We start from the raw sequence: 20,114 nt of genomic DNA on the forward strand, positions 1-20,114 counted from the left end.
ACTAAGAAAAAACTTCAGGAAGGATGGTAGTGGATAAAATTTTACTAGTTTAAAATTAAATTTAAGTAAGTTTCTGTTTAGGTGCACTTATGTATTGTTACAAAGTATAACTAATGCTGATTACTTAATATGACTGCTTGGAAAGTATGAGGCTTTATACATGTTCACGGGGACAAACCATCAAAATATATTGCAACTTTTTCTACTTAGGAAACTATTCACATATAGTTCTTGGGCAAGAAGCGTAGCTCAGTGTTAGAGTGCTTGCCTAGTGTGTGCAAGGACTAGGGTCAATCCCCAGAGTTTCAATAAAATAAATGAAAAACTTGTATATAATTTCAAATACAGAGTTTTATATTAGCCAAATAGTGAACAATAGGAGATTAATTATAAAATATACAAACTACAGAAACTTATGGAATCATTAAAAACAATGTTTGAGGAAGAAGATATGAGATACTAATAATTAAAAACAGTAAGACAGCAAACTACATATATAACTTATGCTAAAAAATTCTATTTCCAAATATTTTTTTCCTAAATTTAAAGGACATTAAAGTGTTTCCTTTTTGTTTTTTGTTGTTTTGGTGACAGTACTGAGGCTTAAACTCAAGGCCTTTAGCTTTTTTCACTCAAGGTTGGAGCTCTAACACTTTAGCTATAGCTCTGCTTCTGGCTTTTTGGTGGTTGATTGGGCCTAACAGTCTTACAGACTTTCTGCCTGAGCTGACTTGAACTGTGATTATTAGACCTCATTCTAAGTAGCTAGGATTACAAGAGTGAGCCACTAGTGCTCAGCAATAAACTAAAATGCTAACCATCATATTTGAGAAGCAGGATTATGACTCATCTTCTACACTATTTAGTCTAACAACATGATTTTTGGGGTCTATGTACGCCCATCCTGAAGTTTGAACTGAGAACTTGGGTGCCATTGCAGCCTGCCTGGCTAGTACAACATAATTTTTAAAATATCTTATTAGTTCTGTAATTAGAAAAAGCAACCAATATTGAAAGACCCTACAATATGAGTTTAGGAGAAAAAAGTGAAGAAATTCTAGTACATATTAATTGGACCACAGAAAGAAAAAAATAGTGTGTGTGTGTGTGTGTGTGTGTGTGTGTGCGTGCGCGCGCGCGCGCATGCCAGTCCTGGGGCTTGAACTCAGGGTCTGGGTGTTGTCTTTTAGCTTTTTTGTTCAGGATAGCATTCTACCACTTGAGCCACAGCTCTACTTTCAGCTTTTTTTTTTGGTCAGTCCTTGAACTTGGCCTGAACACTGTCCCTGAGCTTTATTTGCTCAAGGCTAGCACTCTACTACTTGAGCCACAGTGCTACTTCCAGCTTTTCTGTTTATGTGGTACTGCGGAATCAAACCAAGGGCTTCATGCATGTTAGGCAAGCATTCTACCACTAGGCCACGTTCCCAGCTTACTTCCAAATTTTTGGTGGTTAACTGAAGAGTCTTTCACATCTGTCTGCTGGGCTGGCTTTGAATCACAATCCTTAGATTTCTGTCTCCTGAGTAGCTGTGGTTACAGGTATGAGCCACCAGTACCCAGTAGTGTAAAGTAAAATACTTTTACTTTAGCAAGGAGCTTATCATTAACAAAAACACAACCACCTCAGTTTCTTTTGCCTATTTTGCTCTTTATTCATGTCTAAACACATACAATATAATCCCCTCAAAGCTAAAAGTTCCTGATCACATACTTCAAATCAGAACTATGCTTAATAATTTATAACTATGTATTATCTTACATAATTCTCTCAACCTTAAAAGACACTTATTGTCAAATTCATTTCACAAGAAAAGAAATAGAGGGGCTGGGAAGGTGGCTCAGTGGTAGAGCGCTTGCCTTGCATGCATGAGGCCCTGGGTTCAATTCCTCAGCACCACATAAGCAAAAAGAAAAAAGCTGGAAGTGGCACTGTGGCTCAAGTGGTAGAGTGCTAGCCTTGAGCTGAAGAGCTGAGGGACAGCGCCCAGGCCCAGAGATCAGGCCCCATGACCGGACCCAAAAAAAAACAAACAAACAAAAAAGAAAAGAAATAGAAACTCAAAGAATAACTTAGTCATACAAGTAATAGGTAGAAAAACAGTATTTGAATTTTGATGTGTCTGGCTTCAAAGCTAAACTGCTATTTCATCTCACAAATTAAAATTAAAACATGGCTAAATTCTAAAGTCTTCTATCCACTACCAACATCTTTTGCCCTTTGGAAAACAGTAGCTAAGTCCACGAGTCAGCTCAATTTTGAGTAATTAACTTATTTAAATGGTCATCTTTTATAAGGATAAATGTCAAATCATATTTTATCATCTTTGTTTTTAAAGAAGAATATTTAGGACTACTGAATGTTTAAATAGCTTATACTTACATAGTCACAATGGCAAATTTTCACCAGGATTAAGCCACAAAAAAGAAATAGAAGAAAACTATAAATAAGAAAATGATATTAAGGTGATAGACCCAAAGGAAAAAAAAGGTAATTTCACAGACAATATTGTTTTTCTTAAAATAGAAAAAAACACATAGTAAAAGCAGTATCTCAAAAGAGAGTATGTTCTGCAAACAAAAGCAATTCAATGTCTCACCTATATGTAATTAGTGGGTGAAGAGGAATAAATTCTGCTGGTCCAAGTTCTATAGAGCAACCAAATGTAATTAATGTTAGCAATTCACCTAGGCAAGTCAATAGAACCAGGGAACCACGTTTTAGCACACAAGCCAGAAAAAGACTATTGTGTGTCCAGCTGATGTCGCCTACCCAATAGGACCTAGAAAGGGCAAGAGACATGTTAGGAAGGGTTCTATAATCACTATGACAATTTATAATAAACTGTGTCAATCAAGGTTGAATACTCTAAACAGATGAGAGCTGAGTATGATGTACATGTATGAGGTTGTCATAATGAAACTCATTCTGTATAACTAATATGTAATAACGAAAAAGAGAAGGGGTAATAGGTAACTGTCACATACTAAGGATTTTTTTTTGCATGGACAGCTACAACAATACTTTAATTAGAAATTTCTTCGTATTTGTAACCAATTTAGAAGTGAAAATACTCCCAGAATTGAACTGTTTTGTCATTCCCATTTTAATTAGAATAAATTGTAATCCTTCTAGACTCCACCATCAAGATCCGTTAATAGATTTTATAATCATGCCTGTTTAGTCAGCAACATGCTAGCGCCCCACTCAACAATAGGTGCTTCTTTCAAAGCTGTCAGTTAATACTTCTTTCTCTCTTTTTTGGTAGTACTTGCTAACCTGGTCTTCTACCACTTGAGCCACATCTCCAGTTCTTTTTTTCTTTTTTTTTTTTGGTTGGTTGTGGGGTCTGAACTCTGGGCCTGGGCGCTGTCCCTCAGCTCTTCAGCTCAAGGCTAGCACTCTACCACTTGAGCCACAGCACCACTTCCGGCTTTTTCTGCTTATGAGGTGCTGAGGAATCTAACCCGGGGCCTCATGCATGCAACCACTGAGCCATCTTCCCAGCCCCTCCAGCTCAACTTTTTGTTGGTTATTTTCAAGATAAGAATCTAATAAGACTTCCTGCCTGGACAGGACTTGAACCATGCTCCTCTAGATATTAGCTAGGATTACAAGTATAAGCTACCCATATTCTGCAAAAGGAGATCTTTATATTTTCTAATCCCATATAGATCCTACTGGTAGCTAATAACACCAGTGTTGCTATTCATCCCTAACCCTGCCTGCATGAGTAAACAATTTGTTTCCTATATAGGCTTGTTCATTTCAACCTGCCCAATGAAGCTCAATATTGCTCTATCTACTCCTGATTCCATTTTTCCTAAGAAGATATAAAAATAATGAAAGGGCAGAATGTGATTTGATTTTACATTTCTTTTTTTCTTTTCTTTTTTTGCTAGTCCTGGGGCTTGAACTCAGGGCCTAGGCACTATCCCTGAGGTTTTTTTGCTCAAGGCTAGCTCTCTACCACTTGAGCCACAGTGCTACGTATGGCTTTTTCTGTTTATGTGGTAATGAGGAAACAAGGGCTTTGTACATGCTAGGTAAGCACCCTACCACTAAGCCACATTCCCAGTCTTGATAGTACATTTCTATATTATACTTGTATAGCACTTGGGAGGCTGGGGCAGGAGAATTTCAAATTCAAGGCCAACTTGGGCTATTTAGGAAAATCCTATCTCTCCTCTTCTCCATAAAAAAAGAAAGAGGAAAAAAATTGTACCTGTGTATTTAAGTCTTTCTTTATAGAAAGCAACTTTTAGGATTTACCAAGCACAAATGCTGACACTGTTGTAATCTTTATCTAAATGATACTTATAAAACTATTAAAGCAATAAAATTTGTAAGTTATGGAACATAAAGGCACTACTCAGAAATAAATAATTTCATACCTGAGAAGTGTAGCTGGAACTACAGGGTTCTTATTGCTACAACCTTTAAGACTTCCACAGAGACTGACAAGATTCACTGTATTTATAAATAATACCTGTGTTGCCTAGAAGGAAAAAAAGACCATAAAGTCACTAAAATTATTTTACTCTCATTAGTAACGATTATCCTAGAGATCTATTATTATATTAATGAAGTATATAGGGTAGCTTCTCCAACTGGTCAATGTTGACCCCTATAGTTCTGTAGCTTTTTGTTCTTTTCTACTCTACCTTAGGAACATTTCCTATGGTTACTTTAATACTCTTCCTCTCTCTCATTCTCTCTCTTTCTCTCTTTTCTTTTCCCTCTCTCCCTTCCCAATGGCCCAAGATAGCCTCAAACTTATGCTCCCCCGCCTTTTCCTCCCAACTAGCTGAAATAATACACACTGTGTTCCACTGTACCAGGCTCCTATCCTCCTTTAATGTGATCTTCTCCCCCACCCCCATTTTTTTTTTTTTTTTTTGCCAGTCCTGGGGCTTGAACTTTGGGCCTGGGCACATGTCCTTGAGCTTCTTTTGCTCAAGGATAGTACTCTACCACTTGAGCCACAGTGCCACTTCCAGATTTTTGTGAGTAGTTTATTGGAGATAAGAGTCTCACGGACTTTCCTGACTGGGCTGGCTTTGAATCTCAGATCTCAGTCTAGTCAGGATTACAGGCATGAGTGACCAGTGTCTAGCCCTCTTTTCACTTTTTAAAATTTATCATTATTGAAACAGCTATCACTCTGTAGCTGTCCTCTACCTCTCTCCTCTACATCACTATGCAAGCCAGGCTGACCTCCAACCCCTGATCACTTTTTTTTTTTGGTCATGGGGCTTGAACTCTGGGCATGGGCGCTGCCCCTCAGCAATTCAGCTCCTCAAGACTAGCACTCTACTGCTTGAGCCACAGCATCACTTTTGGTTTTCTAGTAATTAATTGGAGATAAGAATCTCACAGACTTTCCTGCTCAGGCTGGCTTTGAACCTTGATCCTCAGATCTCAGCCTCCTGAGTGGCTAGGATTACAGGCATAAGCCACCAGTGCCCAGCCCCCTGATCACTTCTTTCAGCCTCCCAAGAGCTGGAATTACAGGCCTGCACCACCAGCCTGGCTTTCTCTTCATTTCTAAAGACCAGCATCTAGACATTGTAAGCAGCTAATTTAAATAACTTTAGCAATCCTCAGGAGAGTGAACCACCATTTAAAAATAATTAAAGACAAAAACAAACTATCTTCAAATGAAATCTCAAAACTGGAAGTAATTCCCTTTTCTAGATTCCTTTCTATGACAGATCATATTTACTAACCTTTGGGTCTTTCTGATTTAGAGTTACTGCAAGGGTAAGGCCATCTCTTGAAAAGGCAGAAATCAGAGCTCCTCTTGACTTTACTGATTCACACTTAGGATTTAGACTACACAGATGACAGTTTTGTTGTGCCCAATGAACATGGAATGGCAATGAACTAAGAAAGTAATAAAATAATTGAACATTAAAATACTGTAATTTTCCTTTACTTATTTATTCTTTCTTTCCAAGATGAGGTCTTGCTATGTTACCCAAGCTGGCCTAGAACTCCTGGGCTCAATCAATACTCCTGCCTCAGCTTTCCAAGTAACTAGGTACAGGCATAATCCACTGAGCCTCACTCACATATTAACTTTGAAACTGATACAGAGTTCATTGCAAAAAATTAAGAGGTACACCTAAATCCCCAGAGACACTTTTGCACTTAGAGACTTTGGTTATAATCCCCAGGAGAGAGAGAGGAAGAAGCAGAGGGAGAGGCTGAGGAGAGGAGGAACAAAGGAAAAAAGAAAGAAGGAAAAGAGGGCAAGGGAGACAAATAAACAGAAAGAGGAGGGGAAAAAGCTGCTATTTTGTATAATTACTATATGGTAATAAAATTATGAAAAATAGTAGAGAATGAGAACCCTTTGGCTGTGTCAACTTACTACACTTCATATGAGTGATAGGTACATAATATTACATAAGCATATACATTATCCAAGTCTACCTAGCTGTACTTTTAACATTTATTCATTTTCACTCAGGAGGATCACAAGTGTGTGGCTAACCTGTGCTACATACTGATACCCTGTCTCAAAATTAAAATGAAAGGTTTGTTCTTTTTACTTTTTTTGCAAATTGTCTTCAATACTGTTGGCATAAAAAAATTTCTTAAAGCCAGGCACTGGTGGCTCACGCCTGTAATCCTAGCTACTCAGGAGGCTGAGATCTGAGGATCGCGGTTCAAAGCCAGCCTGGGCAGGAGAGACCGTGAGACTCCTATCTCCAATAAACCACCAGAAAACCAGAAGTGGCGCTGTAGCTCAAGTGGTAGAGCGCTAGCCTTGAGCTGAAGAGCTGAGGGACAGTGCCCAGGCCCAGAGTTCAAGCCCCACGACCGACAAAAAAAAAAAATTTCTTAAGCCTGGTGCCCATGGCTTCTGTCTTAGATCTAAGGCTGAGATCTGAGAACTATAGATTAAAGCCAGATGCTAGTTGGAACAGATAAATACATGAAAATTCTTTATTTGAGCCATGATTTCACTTCTGTCCTTTTGCTGGTTATTTGAAACAACAGACAAATGCCAGAAGTGAAGTCAAGTGAAGTGGTAGAGCATTAGCCATGAACAAACTTTCTTCATTAAATATTTTAAATGAAATTTCAGAAAAAAGAATCTATAAAGCCTCAAGAACTAAATTCACTATAACATTTAAAATGTTAAGGCATATATGGCCAAAAGATGATAGTATTTTGTTTCTAGTTTAGGATATATTTTATTTTACAATACTGGAGTTTGAAGTTCATGCTCACTAGGCAGGTGTTCTACTGGATTAGCCACACTTCCAATTCATTTTGTGGGGGAAAGGGCACCACAAGGGGACCTGTGACTCGGACTTGAAATCAAAGGCCTCATCCTCACTTGGCTTGCTTGTTCATGGCTGGTATTCTATCATATGAACCATACCTCAAACTCTCATTTTTGCTAGTTAATTGGAGAGAAAGTCTTGAGGACTAGTCTCTGCCTGTACTGGCTTCACATCTCCATTCTCCATGTCTTAACTTTTTTAGTAGCAAGTATGACATACATGAGCTACTTGCACCTGGCCTGTTTTTGTTTTTGAGACAGAATCTTGCTAATGCCCAGGTTAGTCTCAAACTTTCTATGTAGTCCAGGATGACTTTGAACTCTCTATCTTCCTGCTCAGTCTCCTTCCTGAGTGATAATATCACTACTATACTTTCCTTGATTATGTTTTAAAAGGGATAGAAAATAGGGAGAATAAAACATTTACCTCACCTTATAGGTGTAAATACATTTTCATGCCACCAAATCGCTAGAAATGTTAACTTCAGGCATTCCCCAGAATAAAAAGTAAACGAACACAGGCAGCAGTCTCCTAATAACTGTAGATAAAGTTAACATACTTTGGTATAAAATTAATTTAAGAGGAAATCAAGATATAAAAATGTATTTCTCATATAAGTAAAACAAATGAAAAATATCAGGACCCTACTTACACTTTTATTTATATTTTCTTATTATTTTAGTCTCAGATCTGTCTTTTTTATTTTTTATTGTTATTATAAAAGTGATTTACAGAGGGGTTACAATTACATAAGTCAGGTAAAGATTACATTTCTTTTTTTCTTCCTTCCCTTGTTCTCTCCCAGTTTTTATTTTTAACATTATACTAAAGGCCAAGTCTTTCTTTTTTATTTTTACTTTTTGAGCTGGAGATAGGTCTCAAATGGAAAAATCAGGTTGTAGATTTGAGGGATTTTGGTACTAAAGGAGAACTCAGGGCTTCAAGAATGCTCTCTTAATGAGCTACACTATATTCTCCTAAGAAACTCAGTGGGGCTGGGAAGGTGGCTCAGTGGTAGAGCGCTTGCCTTGCATGCCTGAGGCCCTGGATTCAATTCCTCAGCACCAAATAAGCAAAAAGAAAAAAGCCAGAAGTGGTGCTGTGGCTCAAGTGGTAGAGCGCTAGCCCTGAGCTGAAGAGCTGAGGGACAGCGCCCAGGCCCAGAGTTCAGGCCCCATGACTGGACCCAAAAAAAAAAAAAAAAAGAAACTCAGTGGGCTGGGAAGTTGGCTCAGTGGTAGAGCGCTTGTCTTGCATGCTTGAGGCCCTGGGTTCAATTCCTCAGCACCACATAAGCGGAAAAGAAAAAACCCAGAAGTGGAGCTGTGACTCAAGTGGTAGAGTGCTAGCCTTGAGCTAAAGAGCTGAGGGACAGCGCCCAGGCCCAGAGTTCAGGCCCCACAACCAGACCCAAAAAAAAAAAAGAAACTCAGTAAGAGGAACCACAGAGAAGAAATACTTTGGATTTTCTATACTACAATAGAGAAACTACTGATTTCAGTAATTTCATTTCAAAATGAACTAAGAGAATATAAAATTCAAAAAAAATTAATGTTTGAAGAGATAGAAATGCATATTATCCTGATTTTATGATTACATAATATGTTAAATTATCACAATGTTCCTCATAAGATGTGTAAACCTTGTATCAATAAAAAGTGGGTTTTTTTTATTGGTTGTGTGCTTGAACTCATAGCCCAGGTGCTGTCCCTGAGGTTAGTTTGCTGAAGTCTAGTGTTCTACCACTAGAGCCTCCATTTCTGAATTGTGGGTGGCTAATTAGAGATAAAAGTGTCACAGACTTTGATAAAAGTATCACAGACTTTCTTGTCTAAAAGCTGGCTTCCAAACATGATCCTTAGATCTCAGCCTCCAGAGCAGCTAGGATTATAGATATGAGCCACCAGTGCCTAGGCTCAATAAAAGTTATTTGAAAAGGATGCCTAGCTGAGTGCCTGTGGCTTGAGCCTGTAATCCTAGCTACTCAGGAGGCTGAGATCTGAGGATCGCCATTCAAAGCCAGCCTGGGCAGGAAAGTCCATGAGACTCTTATCTCCAATACTACCAGAAAACTGGAATGGCACTGTAGCTCAAGTGGTAGAGCTCTAGCCTTGAGCTGAAGAACTCAGGGACAGAACCCAGGCAATGTTCAAACTCCTTGATCAAAAAAACAAACAAACAGATGCCTATCATTTATTGCACCTCTAAATGGAAAAAGACTTAAAGTTATTTCTCTCTTATAGTTTTATAATATTTATGCTAGTACACTACCCTAATGCAGGTAATAATAGAGCTTCAAAATGTAATTTTCTAATAAAAGCAGGGTAGGTAATAGCTGTTGGCCATACAAACTACCATGCAACTATTTTTAATATTTCATTTCCATTTAATGAATATATTATTTATATCATTGAACATCACTGGCACTGATAAATTACAAAACAAATTATATTTTAAATGAGGGAAAAGGAAATAAAGTCCTACTGTCACACTAAAAAACATATCACAATACAGGGTTGGAAATGTGGTTTAATGGTAGAGATCTGCCTTTCACGCATAAAGTCCTGGGTTCAGTTCCTCAGTACCACATAAACAGAAAAAGCTGGAAGTAGCACTGTGACTCAAGTGGTAGAGTGTTAGAGTGTTAATCTTGAGCAAAAGAAGTTCAGAGCCAGCGCCTGGGCCAAGTTCAAGCCCCAGGACTGGAAAAAAATAAAATAAAAGAGGGGCTGGGAAGGTGGCTCAGTGGTAGAACGCTTGCCTTGCATGCCTGAGGCCCTGGGTTCGATTCCTCTCAGCACCACATAAGCAAAAAGAAAAAAGCCGGAAGTGGTGCTGTGGCTCAAGTGGTAGAGCTGAAGAGCTGAGGGACAGCACCCAGGCCCAGAGTTCAGGCCCCACAACCGGACCCAAAAAAAAATAATAAAATAAAATAAAAGATAAAAAATATATTTAGCATAATGCAATATCTTTTTAATACAATAAGTTTATAACTATTGCAATAATTGGTAGGGTCTAGAAACATACAATTATGCAATTAAACCCTCCACTAAGCAGCTTTTCAAACAGTCAATTTAACGGGCGCCCATAGCTCAAGCCTGTAATCCTAGCAACTCAGGAGGCTGAGATCTGAGGATCAGGGTTCAAAGCCAGCCCGGGTAGGGAAGTCTGTGAAACTCTTATCTCCAATAAACCACTAGAAAACCAGAAGTGGTGCTGTAGCTCAAGCGGTAGAGCACTCGCCTTGAGATGAAAAGCACAGGGACAGCACCCAGGCCCAGAGTTCACAGCACCCAGGCCCAGAGTTCAAGCCCCACAACCGACAAAAAAAAAAGTATTTCCCAAACAGTCAATTTAGAGTCCAGAATCTCAACTTCTTTCATATTCTGTTTCATTTGGATTTTACCTCATTTTTTATAAAAACTGCATTCACTGCAGCCTCTTTGTCTTCAGTGGAAGGCAAAAGAACTGTTTCTTCAGGCATGATCTGGAACCACTGACCCACCAGGGAGAGGCTTTTCGAAGAGAAGATATTCTTTGACTCCAAATATTCCCAAAGAAATATGCTTCCAGAAGGTGTTACAAAGAGAACTCTTTTTCCATTTCCAGATACATACAAGTGTAATCTCAAAGAGTTTTCTAAGAAAATAATAAGAATAATTAAACCTTCAGTGTGAGTTTTCTCAAAAAAGCATACAACTTAACTATTGTTGCAATAAGAAACCCAAATTATGTTACCATTCAGGTTGCCAAAACTGAGGTGCTACCAGTAAATTAAAAGTACAAACAAATGAATGACAGGAATGTAAACTAGATTCTGTTGGGGTGAATATGAGTGGGAAGGAGAGGAGTGAGAGAAGGTAAATGAGGGTAAAAAATGTCCAAAGTACTTTATATATATTTATATATGAAAACGTAACAGTAACATTTGCTAAAATTGTTTTAAGAAGAGGAATGAGGGGGCTGGGAAGGTGGCTCAGTGGTAGAGCGCAGTTCTTGCATGCCAGATGCCCTGGGTTCGATTCCTCAGCACCACATAAGCAAAAAGCAAAAAGCCGGAAGTGGCGCTGTGGCTCTAGTGGTAGAGCGCTAGCCTTGAGCTGAAGAGCTGAGGGACAGCACCCAGGCCCAGAGTTCAGGCCCCACAACCAGACCCAAAAAAAAAAAAAAAACAAAAAGAGGAATGAGAAGAGTTATAGGAAAGTGACAGAAGGTGTAAATTTGATCAGAGTATCCTGCATGCATGTATGTGAATAGCACAACTAATATGTACTAATAAAAAGTAAAGTCAAGAAAAAAGAGCCTGGTGCTAGTGGCTCATGCCTGTAATCCTAGCCACTCAGGATGCTTTGATCTGGTTCAAAGCCAGCCTGGGCAAGAAAGTCTGTGAGACTCTTATCTCCAATTAACCACCAGAAAACTGGAAGTGATGTTGTGGCTTAAGTGGTAGAGTACTAGCCTTGAGCTGAAGAGCTCAGGGACAGTGCCCAGGCCCAGAGTTCAAGACCTACCACTGAGGAAAAAAAAAAAAAGGGCTGGGAAGGTGGCTCAGTTGTAGAGTGCTTGCCTTGCATGCATGAGGCCCTGGGTTTGATTCCTCAGCACCACATAAGTAGAAGTCAGAAGTAGCACTGTGGCTCAAGTGGTAGAGCTGAAGAGCAGAGGGACAGCACCCAGGCCCAGAGCCCAGGCCCCACAACTGACAAAAAAAAAAAAGTAAAAAAGAGTACAAATAATAGTATCACTTATCAAATATTCATTATTTGATATTAGAAACCAATTGTTATTAGAGCAGTATTAGGCATACCAGACTATTCTTGTTCACATTGAACCTAAGTATCACAGACTTTAAAAAAAAATACCAAAAAGCTTAAAACATATAAATAGAAATATATACTCCGTTACACATACATATAGAACTACATTTTCAAAACAGTCACAGGAAAATATTTCATCCTATTTCCTTTCTGTTTTTCCCATCTAAACCAATTTAAACAAAAATTGCTCACCTACTGTAGCTTTAATCGCTTCTTTGGGCTTTTCAGTTACTTGAATCATTTTCAACCAATCTTCATCTTTGTTCCAAAGGAAAAGTTCCCCTGTAGTGAGCACTCCAGCCAGCCAGGCATCTGTTAAAATTTTTTTTAATTAATGTAATTCTTAACCTAACATCTCCCTTACTCTTACTCTAAATTATTAAAAACACAGTCTAGCCTTTTGAAAATACAAGTATTACTTAACCATTACTGGATGTTGACAGGAAAAAAATGTCCTTCAAAAAAGGCTGTAGACTAGGAATCTTCTTCTTTGTTCTTCCTGATACCAAATTAATTTCATTTATGAATTTATCATCCAAAAGAAAAACAGCTTCATTTGCCTAAGAGAAAAGGCATGTGAAAGATTTAAGTGATCCTAGAAGTTAATTCAACCTCTTGACTAAATTATAACAGAAAAGACAACAAAATAAAACATTTAAGAAAGATAATTTATACTACAGTAAGGTAAGGTCCTATGGTATCCTAAAAACTTGACATTCTATCTAAAACCAGTATCCTGTAAACTTGTCATTCTATCTAAAACCTGAAGGTAGGAAGTGTAGCTCAGTGGTAGAGTGCTTGCTAGCACGCCAGTGTTTTAGTCCCAACACCAAAAAAAAAAAAAAAACTCTTTAGAATTACTAAGTGAGTAGCTTAATAGTTTACATTGAGCTTTCTTTAAATTTTAACATCATAAACGTATCTTCTATTTTAACTAGCCCAAATAGGTTAGCTTAATGTTTAATCTCTTATTGTTAACAATAGAATGAGCAAGTGTTTATATATTATTACTTTGATTACAATGCATATGTCTTAGCCGGGTGCCAGTGGCTCATGCCTGTAATCCTAACTACTCAGGAGACAGATCTGAGGATCACGGTTCAAAGCCAGCCCAGGCAGGAAAGTCCCTGAGACTCTTATCTCCAATTAACCACCAGAAAACCGGAAGTAGCATTGTGGCTCAAGTGGTAGAGGGCTAGCCTTGAGCTGAAGAGCTCAGGGACAGCACCCAAGCCTGGAGCTCAAGCCCATGACCACCACCACCACCAACAACAACAACAAAGCCTATGTCTTTGGAAATTCATAAACCCTTTGACTGACTATTTGGGTCCTAGAAAAGGTAGGCAGTGAAATGCAACAAGTCTTGAGATTCCATCTAACCTCAGTAAGAATGACCATTACCAAAAATTCAAACAAGTGCTATCAGTGATGTGAGGGAAAAAAAACCATATTAACTGTTGGCGGGAATGTAAACTAGTACAACTACTTTGGAAATTCTTGAAAAAAACTAAACATAGAACTACTCTATGATCCAGAAGTATGACTCCTGGGCATTTATCCAAAAGATTACAAGTCAGGATACAGTAAAGCCATTTGGCACTCATGTTCATTGCTGCCAATTGCAAAGTTATGGGAACAGCCCAGGTGTCCTTCAACAAACAAATGGATCATATAAAATATGTATACACGGGGCTGGGAAGGTGGCTCAGTGGTAGAGCGCTTGCCTTGCATGCCTGAGGCCCTGGGTTCGATTCCTCAGCACCACATAAGCAAAAAGAAAAAAGCCGGAAGTGGCACTGTGGCTCAAGTGGTAGAGCGCTAGCCTTAAGCTGAAGAGCTGAGGGACAGCGCCCAGGCCGAGTTCAGGCCCCACGAACGGACCCGCCCCCAAAAAAATAAATAAAATAAAATAATATGCATACATACATGCACATAACATTTATTTGTTATAAATATACATGTGTATGTATGCATGTATATGTGTATGTGGATGTATACATGTGTGTGTGTGTGTGTGTGTGTGTGTATACACACACACACACACACACATGTATACATATAATGGAATTTGTGTGCCAAAGAAGGAAACACTTCACTGACAAGTAGGAGAAGTTCAGGAGATTAAACATTCTGAGTTAACATATTCCATTTCAACCTATTTAAACATAATATGAAACTAAAAATTTTTGAAAGTTAAAAACTTCCTCCTAAACAGACCACTACAACTTTCTGGAAAAGCTTACTTCCTCATAATTAAAACACACCAAAAAAACAAAACAACCTGTTTAGGAGGCAGGTAATCTTTCCAAATATGATGTCTTCTTCTAAGTCACAGAGTATACCTACATTTTATAGAAAAAAAAATACATGTACCATATATTAAATGGGTAAAAATTAAATAAAACTCACCTGTCCCAACCAGGAAATTCTTGGCCAGGGTTTTTTCTGTTTGATACTTGTTGATGTCAAAATTTCTAATCTTATTTCCATGCTTGGAAAGATATCAATGATGAATTAAGCAAAACCATAAGAACACACTGTAAATAACAATAAAGAGCCCATAATATTTACCATGCATTTTGATAACTATAGTTATAATTAATTCATAAATATATGTTATTTTGTCAATAACTCAAACGAATGTTTTTAAGTTAAGAAGTTGATAATTGCATTTTATATCTGGACCACTCTGGTAAAATGTATTTGCTTTACAAGTTACTTTTCAGACAATGAAGATAAATCTAGGAAGGATCTTAATAAATAAGTTTCCATGTGATTTGCCTTTCTCAGTAGTCAGACTGTATTTTGCAGAGCTGGCCACATCTCCCATCTCACAGGCCTTGTGAGTGACTCTGATACTTCTCCCATTTAGTACTGTGGTCTCTGCCTCCTCCTTTGAAGCTGGGCCAGATTTTGTGACTGTTTAGACCAAGATAGTACAATCAAGGTAATGCTATGCATTTTCAAAAGCTAAATTATAAAAGGTAATATAGTTTCTACCCTGTTCTCTGAATAATATTCATGAAGACACAATAACTATGTAAACAGGCATCCAACCCTCAGCCTAAATTGTGCAAATGTCCAGACTGACAGCTGTGCTGCCTCTCACCTATAATCCTAGCTACTTAGGAGGCTGAGATCTGAGGATAACAGTTCAAAGTAAGCCTGAGCAGAAAAGTCTGTGAGACTTATCTACAAAAAGCAGAGATGCGTGAGAGCACTAGCCTTGAGCAAAAAATCTCAGCAATGGCAATAAGGCCCTGAGTTCAAGCCCTAAAACCGGTGCATGCACACATACACAGGCGCACATACACAATGAAATCCTAAGACAAGATGAACTGAGAGATACCTGGAAAGCCCGCCCACTAAGTGTGAAGGATGATTATGGTTAGAGCCAAATCAAAATGAAAAAGATACACAAGTGGTGTGTCCCAACTACACATTCAGAGCCAGTGCAGAGCAGGGTGGGAGGAATATAATCTTGGAAGAATGTCTCATTCAGTGTTGGAAGAACCTCACTGGAGCTCAAGTACAAAGAGACAGAGAAATCATTCTGTATTTTTTCCTGTTCTCTCTGTCTCTCTTTGGTGCTGGTACTGGGGCTTGAACTCAGGCCCTCATGCTCTCATTTGACTTTTGCCACTTGAGAAACACCTCCATTTCTGGCTATTTAATTGGTGGTAAGAGTCTCCATAGACTTTTTTGCCCAGCTAGCATTGAACCATGATCCTCAGATCTCAGCCTCCTGAATAGCTAGGATTACAGGCGTGAGCCACCAGCGCCCGGCTTGAAAATCATTCTTGAAAAAGAATATCACTGATCAAAATGAGAACAGTATGAACTCAAGAAAAAAAAAATCACATTGATGGTTTTAAAATAGGAAATGGACTCATGTAAGTAGAATATTTGATGAAAATAAGGTATTTCATAAGAGCCAGGCAAACTCCATTAAATTCAATGGTCAAAAGGAACAACATCAGAAATAAGACAAATAGAAGGAAATCACACACTACCCACCTAAGATGTATATGCTAAAGATACATAAACTAGGGGCTGGGAAGGTGGCTCAGTGGTAGAGCGCTTGCCTTGCATGCCTGAGGCCCTGGGTTCGATTCCTCAGCACCACATAAGCAAAAAGAAAAAAGACAGAAGTGGTGCTGTGGCTCAAGTGGTACATTGCTAGCCTTGAGCTGAATAGCTGAGGGACAGCACCTAGACCCAGAGTTCAGGCCCCACAACCGGACCCAAAAAATAAATAAAAAAATAAAAAAAATAAAGATACATAAACTGACTCTAATCACACACACACACACACACACACACACACACACACATACAATCAGGTGAAGTCTACATTGATGGACATTCTACTAAAGAAATGATCTGTACCATCACAAATGTCAAGATACATAAATGGAGCTCAGGGACAGCACCCAGGCCCCTGAGTTCAAGCCCTATGACAGACAACAAAACAAAACAAAAACAGGCAAAGTCCACGATACTCTAATCTCCAATAAACTACTCAGAAAAAGGCAAAAATGGTGTTGTGACTCAAGTAGTAGAGGACTAGACTTGAGTACAAACAGGCTCAGAGACAGCCCCCAGGCCCTGAGTTCAAGGGTTCAAGTTTCAGAACAGGCAAAAAAAAAAAAAAGTGTCAAGATCGTAGAGGTCAAGAGAAGACTAGACAACTAAATTCAACGAGTAATTTATAAACTTTATCATTATGTTATAAAGGATAATACTGGACAATTGGAAGAAAAACATATAGGAAGAAAAACTGAGGATTAAATGGTGGTTAATTAATGTAGTTTTCTTATTTTAGTGGTTGTCCTACAGCCAGGTAGAAGAATGTCCTTATTTACAGAATATCATACTGGCATTCTACAGCCAAGTAGAAGAATGTCCTTATTTACAGAATATCATATTGGCATTCGGTGGTACAGGAAACGCTGTTAGTCATTTATTAAATTATGATCAAAGTTCTTTGTACTGTATTTTCAATACTAGTTTTCTGTAAGACAGAGACTATTTTCAGGTTTTTAGGTGGGAGGGTTTGTTTCGTTTCACGGATACTATGGCTTGAACTCGGTTTCTGGCTTCTACTTGAGCCACAGCTCCCTTTTCAGCTAGCTTTATGCTAGCTTTATGGCGTAAGTCTCATGGACTTCCCTGCATAAATTGGCTTCAAACTGTGACTTATTGAGGATTACAGATATAAACTAACTACTGGTGCTTGAAAATGTGAGATTATTTTAAAAGACAATTGGAGAAAACTGAACAGACTCAGTGAAAGTCAGGACAGTCTATCAGCGACACTGTTCTTACGTATTTCTTTTCAAATACGTGCTCATCCTTCCTCGGTGAGAGGCACAGTACGCGCTCAAGTATTTTACACCAAGGATTACTCTAGATGTGTGAAGTTTTGCAGTGAGGTTGGAAAGGATAAAATGGCCCCTAACCGTTCAAGATCGAAGGCCGGAGCTGCCCAGGGGCGGCCGCGACGGAAGGCTCGTTTTGCTGTACATTCCACTGGCTCTTCAGATTCCGCTGCTACTGGATAGATAACAAACACCAGGAAACAACAGAGATAAAAATGACAGTCACACGGAAAACACCATAGCAATTCGAAGAGACTCGGCAGTACCTTTATTTTTACACAAATCCATGAATGCAATTTCAAGTTTTTCTGGGGTTTCAACCACCGAGGAGTCTAGAAAATCGCGTCCATGTCTCCGTGCTCACTTCATCACCTACTAGGGTCAAGCACAGGGGTGATCTCGTGGCGAACTGGCCGGGGTCACACAAAGGGACCCCGCGGAGGTGACCCGGGCACCGCTAGGCGGCGGGGCGGAGGCGCAGGGCCCGGGGCGCGGCCCCTCGGGGGTCCCGGCGGCGGCAGCCGGGGTGCGCGACGGCGGCCCGGGCCCTGCACGGGAGGCCGAGGCCGGGAGGGAGGCGCCAGGCCTCGGCCGTGGGGACGGTACGGGGTACGGAGAGAGAGCGCGAAGAGGCGGAGACGCGGCCATGCAAGGCAGGCGGGGCGGGGGAGGGCGGGAGAGGTGCGGGACCGGGGACGGGAGACGGGGAGTTACCTCCGCCCGCGCGGGAAGGGCCGGCGCGGCGAGCGATGCGGGCGGCGCGGTGGGAAGCAGGCGCCGCGGCTGGGCGCCAGCCTGGGTGCGAGGCGGCGTCTTGGAGACCGCGCGGGGCGGGGCGGCGTCTGCTCCTCCCGCCTTCCCCGTCCTTCCCCCCCCTCTTCCCTCCCGCCGCCCCTCTCCTCCCCCTCCCCCTCCCTCGGTGCGGTCCCCCGGCGTGCCGGAACTCCAGGGCCCGCTCCACCTCAGCTCTCTCATCTCCTCACCCCCCTCCTCCTCTGTAGGGTCTCCACGATCTTCCCTCACTCCACCTCATCCTCCTCCTCTCCCCACTTTCCTTCCTCCTCTCTCCATCCTTTCCTCTGCCTCCTCCAAGCTAGAAGTAGAAATAGGGAAGATCGTGGTCCAGGTTATCCCAGGCAAAAAGCTGACCTGTTTGTTTGTTTTTGTCGGTTGTGGGGCCTGAACTCTGGGCCTGGGGGCTGTCCCTCAGCTCTTCAGCTCAAGGCCAGCGCTCTACCACTTGAGTCACAGCACCACTTCTGGCTTTTTTTTCCTTTTTGCTTATGTGGTGCATGAGGAATCGAACCCAGGGCCTCATGCATGCAAGGCAAGCGCTCTACCACTGAGCCACCTTCCTAGCCCACGCTGGCCTGTTTGAAACATCAACAAAACCTTAAAGGACTGGGGGTTCAAATGGAAGGGCAGAGCAGGCACAAGGACCTAAGTTCAAACACCAGAGGAAAAGGGGAAAAGCAGTTGTGAAGAGGAAGGTGAGTGGTAAACTGTCAGCTCCCCCCTGTAAGAACATTCAAATTTTAAGATACACCAACAGAGCTTTTCCAGGCCAAATATAGTTTTAGGTATGCCCATGTGATCCTAGTCCTCAGCCAATTGGGTGGAACAGACCAGAGGCCAACGAAGTGAAAACAGCAAATAAGTTGATAGCATAGAAAATATAGCATTTCCTTTTTGTTAACAGATAGTGTGTATATGCATGCTGGCTGGTACTGGGACTTGAACTCTGGGCCTGGAGGCTGTCCCTCAGCTCTTCAGCTCAAGGCTACCACTTGAGCCACAGCGCCAGCTCCGGCTTTTTCTGCTTATGTGGTGCTGAGCAATTGAACCCAGGGCTCATGCATGCAAGGCAAGCACTGTTATCACTGAGCCACCTTCCCAGCCCTGTCCCTTAGCTTTTGTGCTCAAGGATGGCCCTCTATCATTTGAGCTACAGCTCTACTTCTGGCTTTTTGGTGGTTAACTGGAGGTCAGATTTTTCTGCCCAGGCTAGTTTCAAATGTCCATCTTCAGATCTCAGCCTCCTGAATAGCTAGAATTATGTGCATGAGCCACAGGTACCTGACTTAACCTGCAGCAGTTTTTAAAGATACACTTCTAAGGGATGGGCTGTAGCTCAGCGGCAAAGTACTTGCCTTGCAAGTGCAATGTTCTGGGTGCAATCCCCAGTACCACAAAAGGGAAGACCACCCTCACCAAAGATGTACCTTCAATATTGTAATATATTGCTGTGTAAATGTGCTCAAAATAATCTGGAGATAAAAATATGTATTTCTAACAGAAATAGAGGCATATCTAAATTATAGCATTTAAGCAAGATCTTCATTTTGAGTAAACATGACAATTTCAAATGTACAAAACCAATAATACATAGCATACATTCATTTTATACTTAAAAAAAACTAAGCTTAAGAAAATAAAAATGAGAAATGAGGTAGTCATACCAAATGAGTAATATTTTGACATTCTAGTAAATAGAAGACTGTAGAAGAGCTAAGAAAAAGAAAGCTGAGGCATTCCAAAGAGAAAAAAAAAAAAGCTGAGGCATTTCAATAACCTTAGGGAAAAATAAAAGAGAAAGCAAAAATATATTCAAGATGTA

The 20,114-nt window shown here is 40.3% G+C and overlaps 1 protein-coding gene and 1 long non-coding RNA gene across 2 annotated transcripts in view; one reads left to right on the forward strand and one right to left on the reverse strand.

Annotated features, from left to right (window-relative positions):
• The window catches only part of Cplane1 (ciliogenesis and planar polarity effector 1), a 98,523-nt gene extending 80,251 nt beyond the window's left edge, over positions 1 to 18,272 (reverse strand). The window contains exons 1-11 of the mRNA XM_042690597.1: positions 18,212 to 18,272; positions 17,764 to 17,869; positions 17,579 to 17,669; positions 14,526 to 14,653; positions 12,541 to 12,676; positions 12,309 to 12,428; positions 10,706 to 10,938; positions 7,731 to 7,837; positions 5,731 to 5,887; positions 4,396 to 4,499; positions 2,601 to 2,783 (exon numbers count right to left, since the gene is read on the reverse strand). Coding sequence (XP_042546531.1) covers positions 2,601 to 2,783; positions 4,396 to 4,499; positions 5,731 to 5,887; positions 7,731 to 7,837; positions 10,706 to 10,938; positions 12,309 to 12,428; positions 12,541 to 12,676; positions 14,526 to 14,606 — 1,121 coding nt within the window. The 5' untranslated portion in view covers positions 14,607 to 14,653; positions 17,579 to 17,669; positions 17,764 to 17,869; positions 18,212 to 18,272. The remainder of the gene's footprint in view (positions 1 to 2,600; positions 2,784 to 4,395; positions 4,500 to 5,730; positions 5,888 to 7,730; positions 7,838 to 10,705; positions 10,939 to 12,308; positions 12,429 to 12,540; positions 12,677 to 14,525; positions 14,654 to 17,578; positions 17,670 to 17,763; positions 17,870 to 18,211) is intronic.
• On the forward strand, positions 4,218 to 20,037 carry LOC122116986. Its single transcript, XR_006149047.1, has 3 exons — positions 4,218 to 4,228; positions 10,453 to 10,457; positions 19,615 to 20,037. It is a non-coding gene; the product is annotated as an uncharacterized LOC122116986 (long non-coding RNA).
• The last annotated feature ends 77 nt before the right edge of the window (positions 20,038 to 20,114 follow it).

The sequence above is a fragment of the Dipodomys spectabilis genome, unplaced genomic scaffold (assembly GCF_019054845.1).
Source record: "Dipodomys spectabilis isolate Male_0828 unplaced genomic scaffold, ASM1905484v1 ptg000138l, whole genome shotgun sequence".
Taxonomy (NCBI): Eukaryota; Metazoa; Chordata; class Mammalia; order Rodentia; family Heteromyidae; genus Dipodomys; species Dipodomys spectabilis.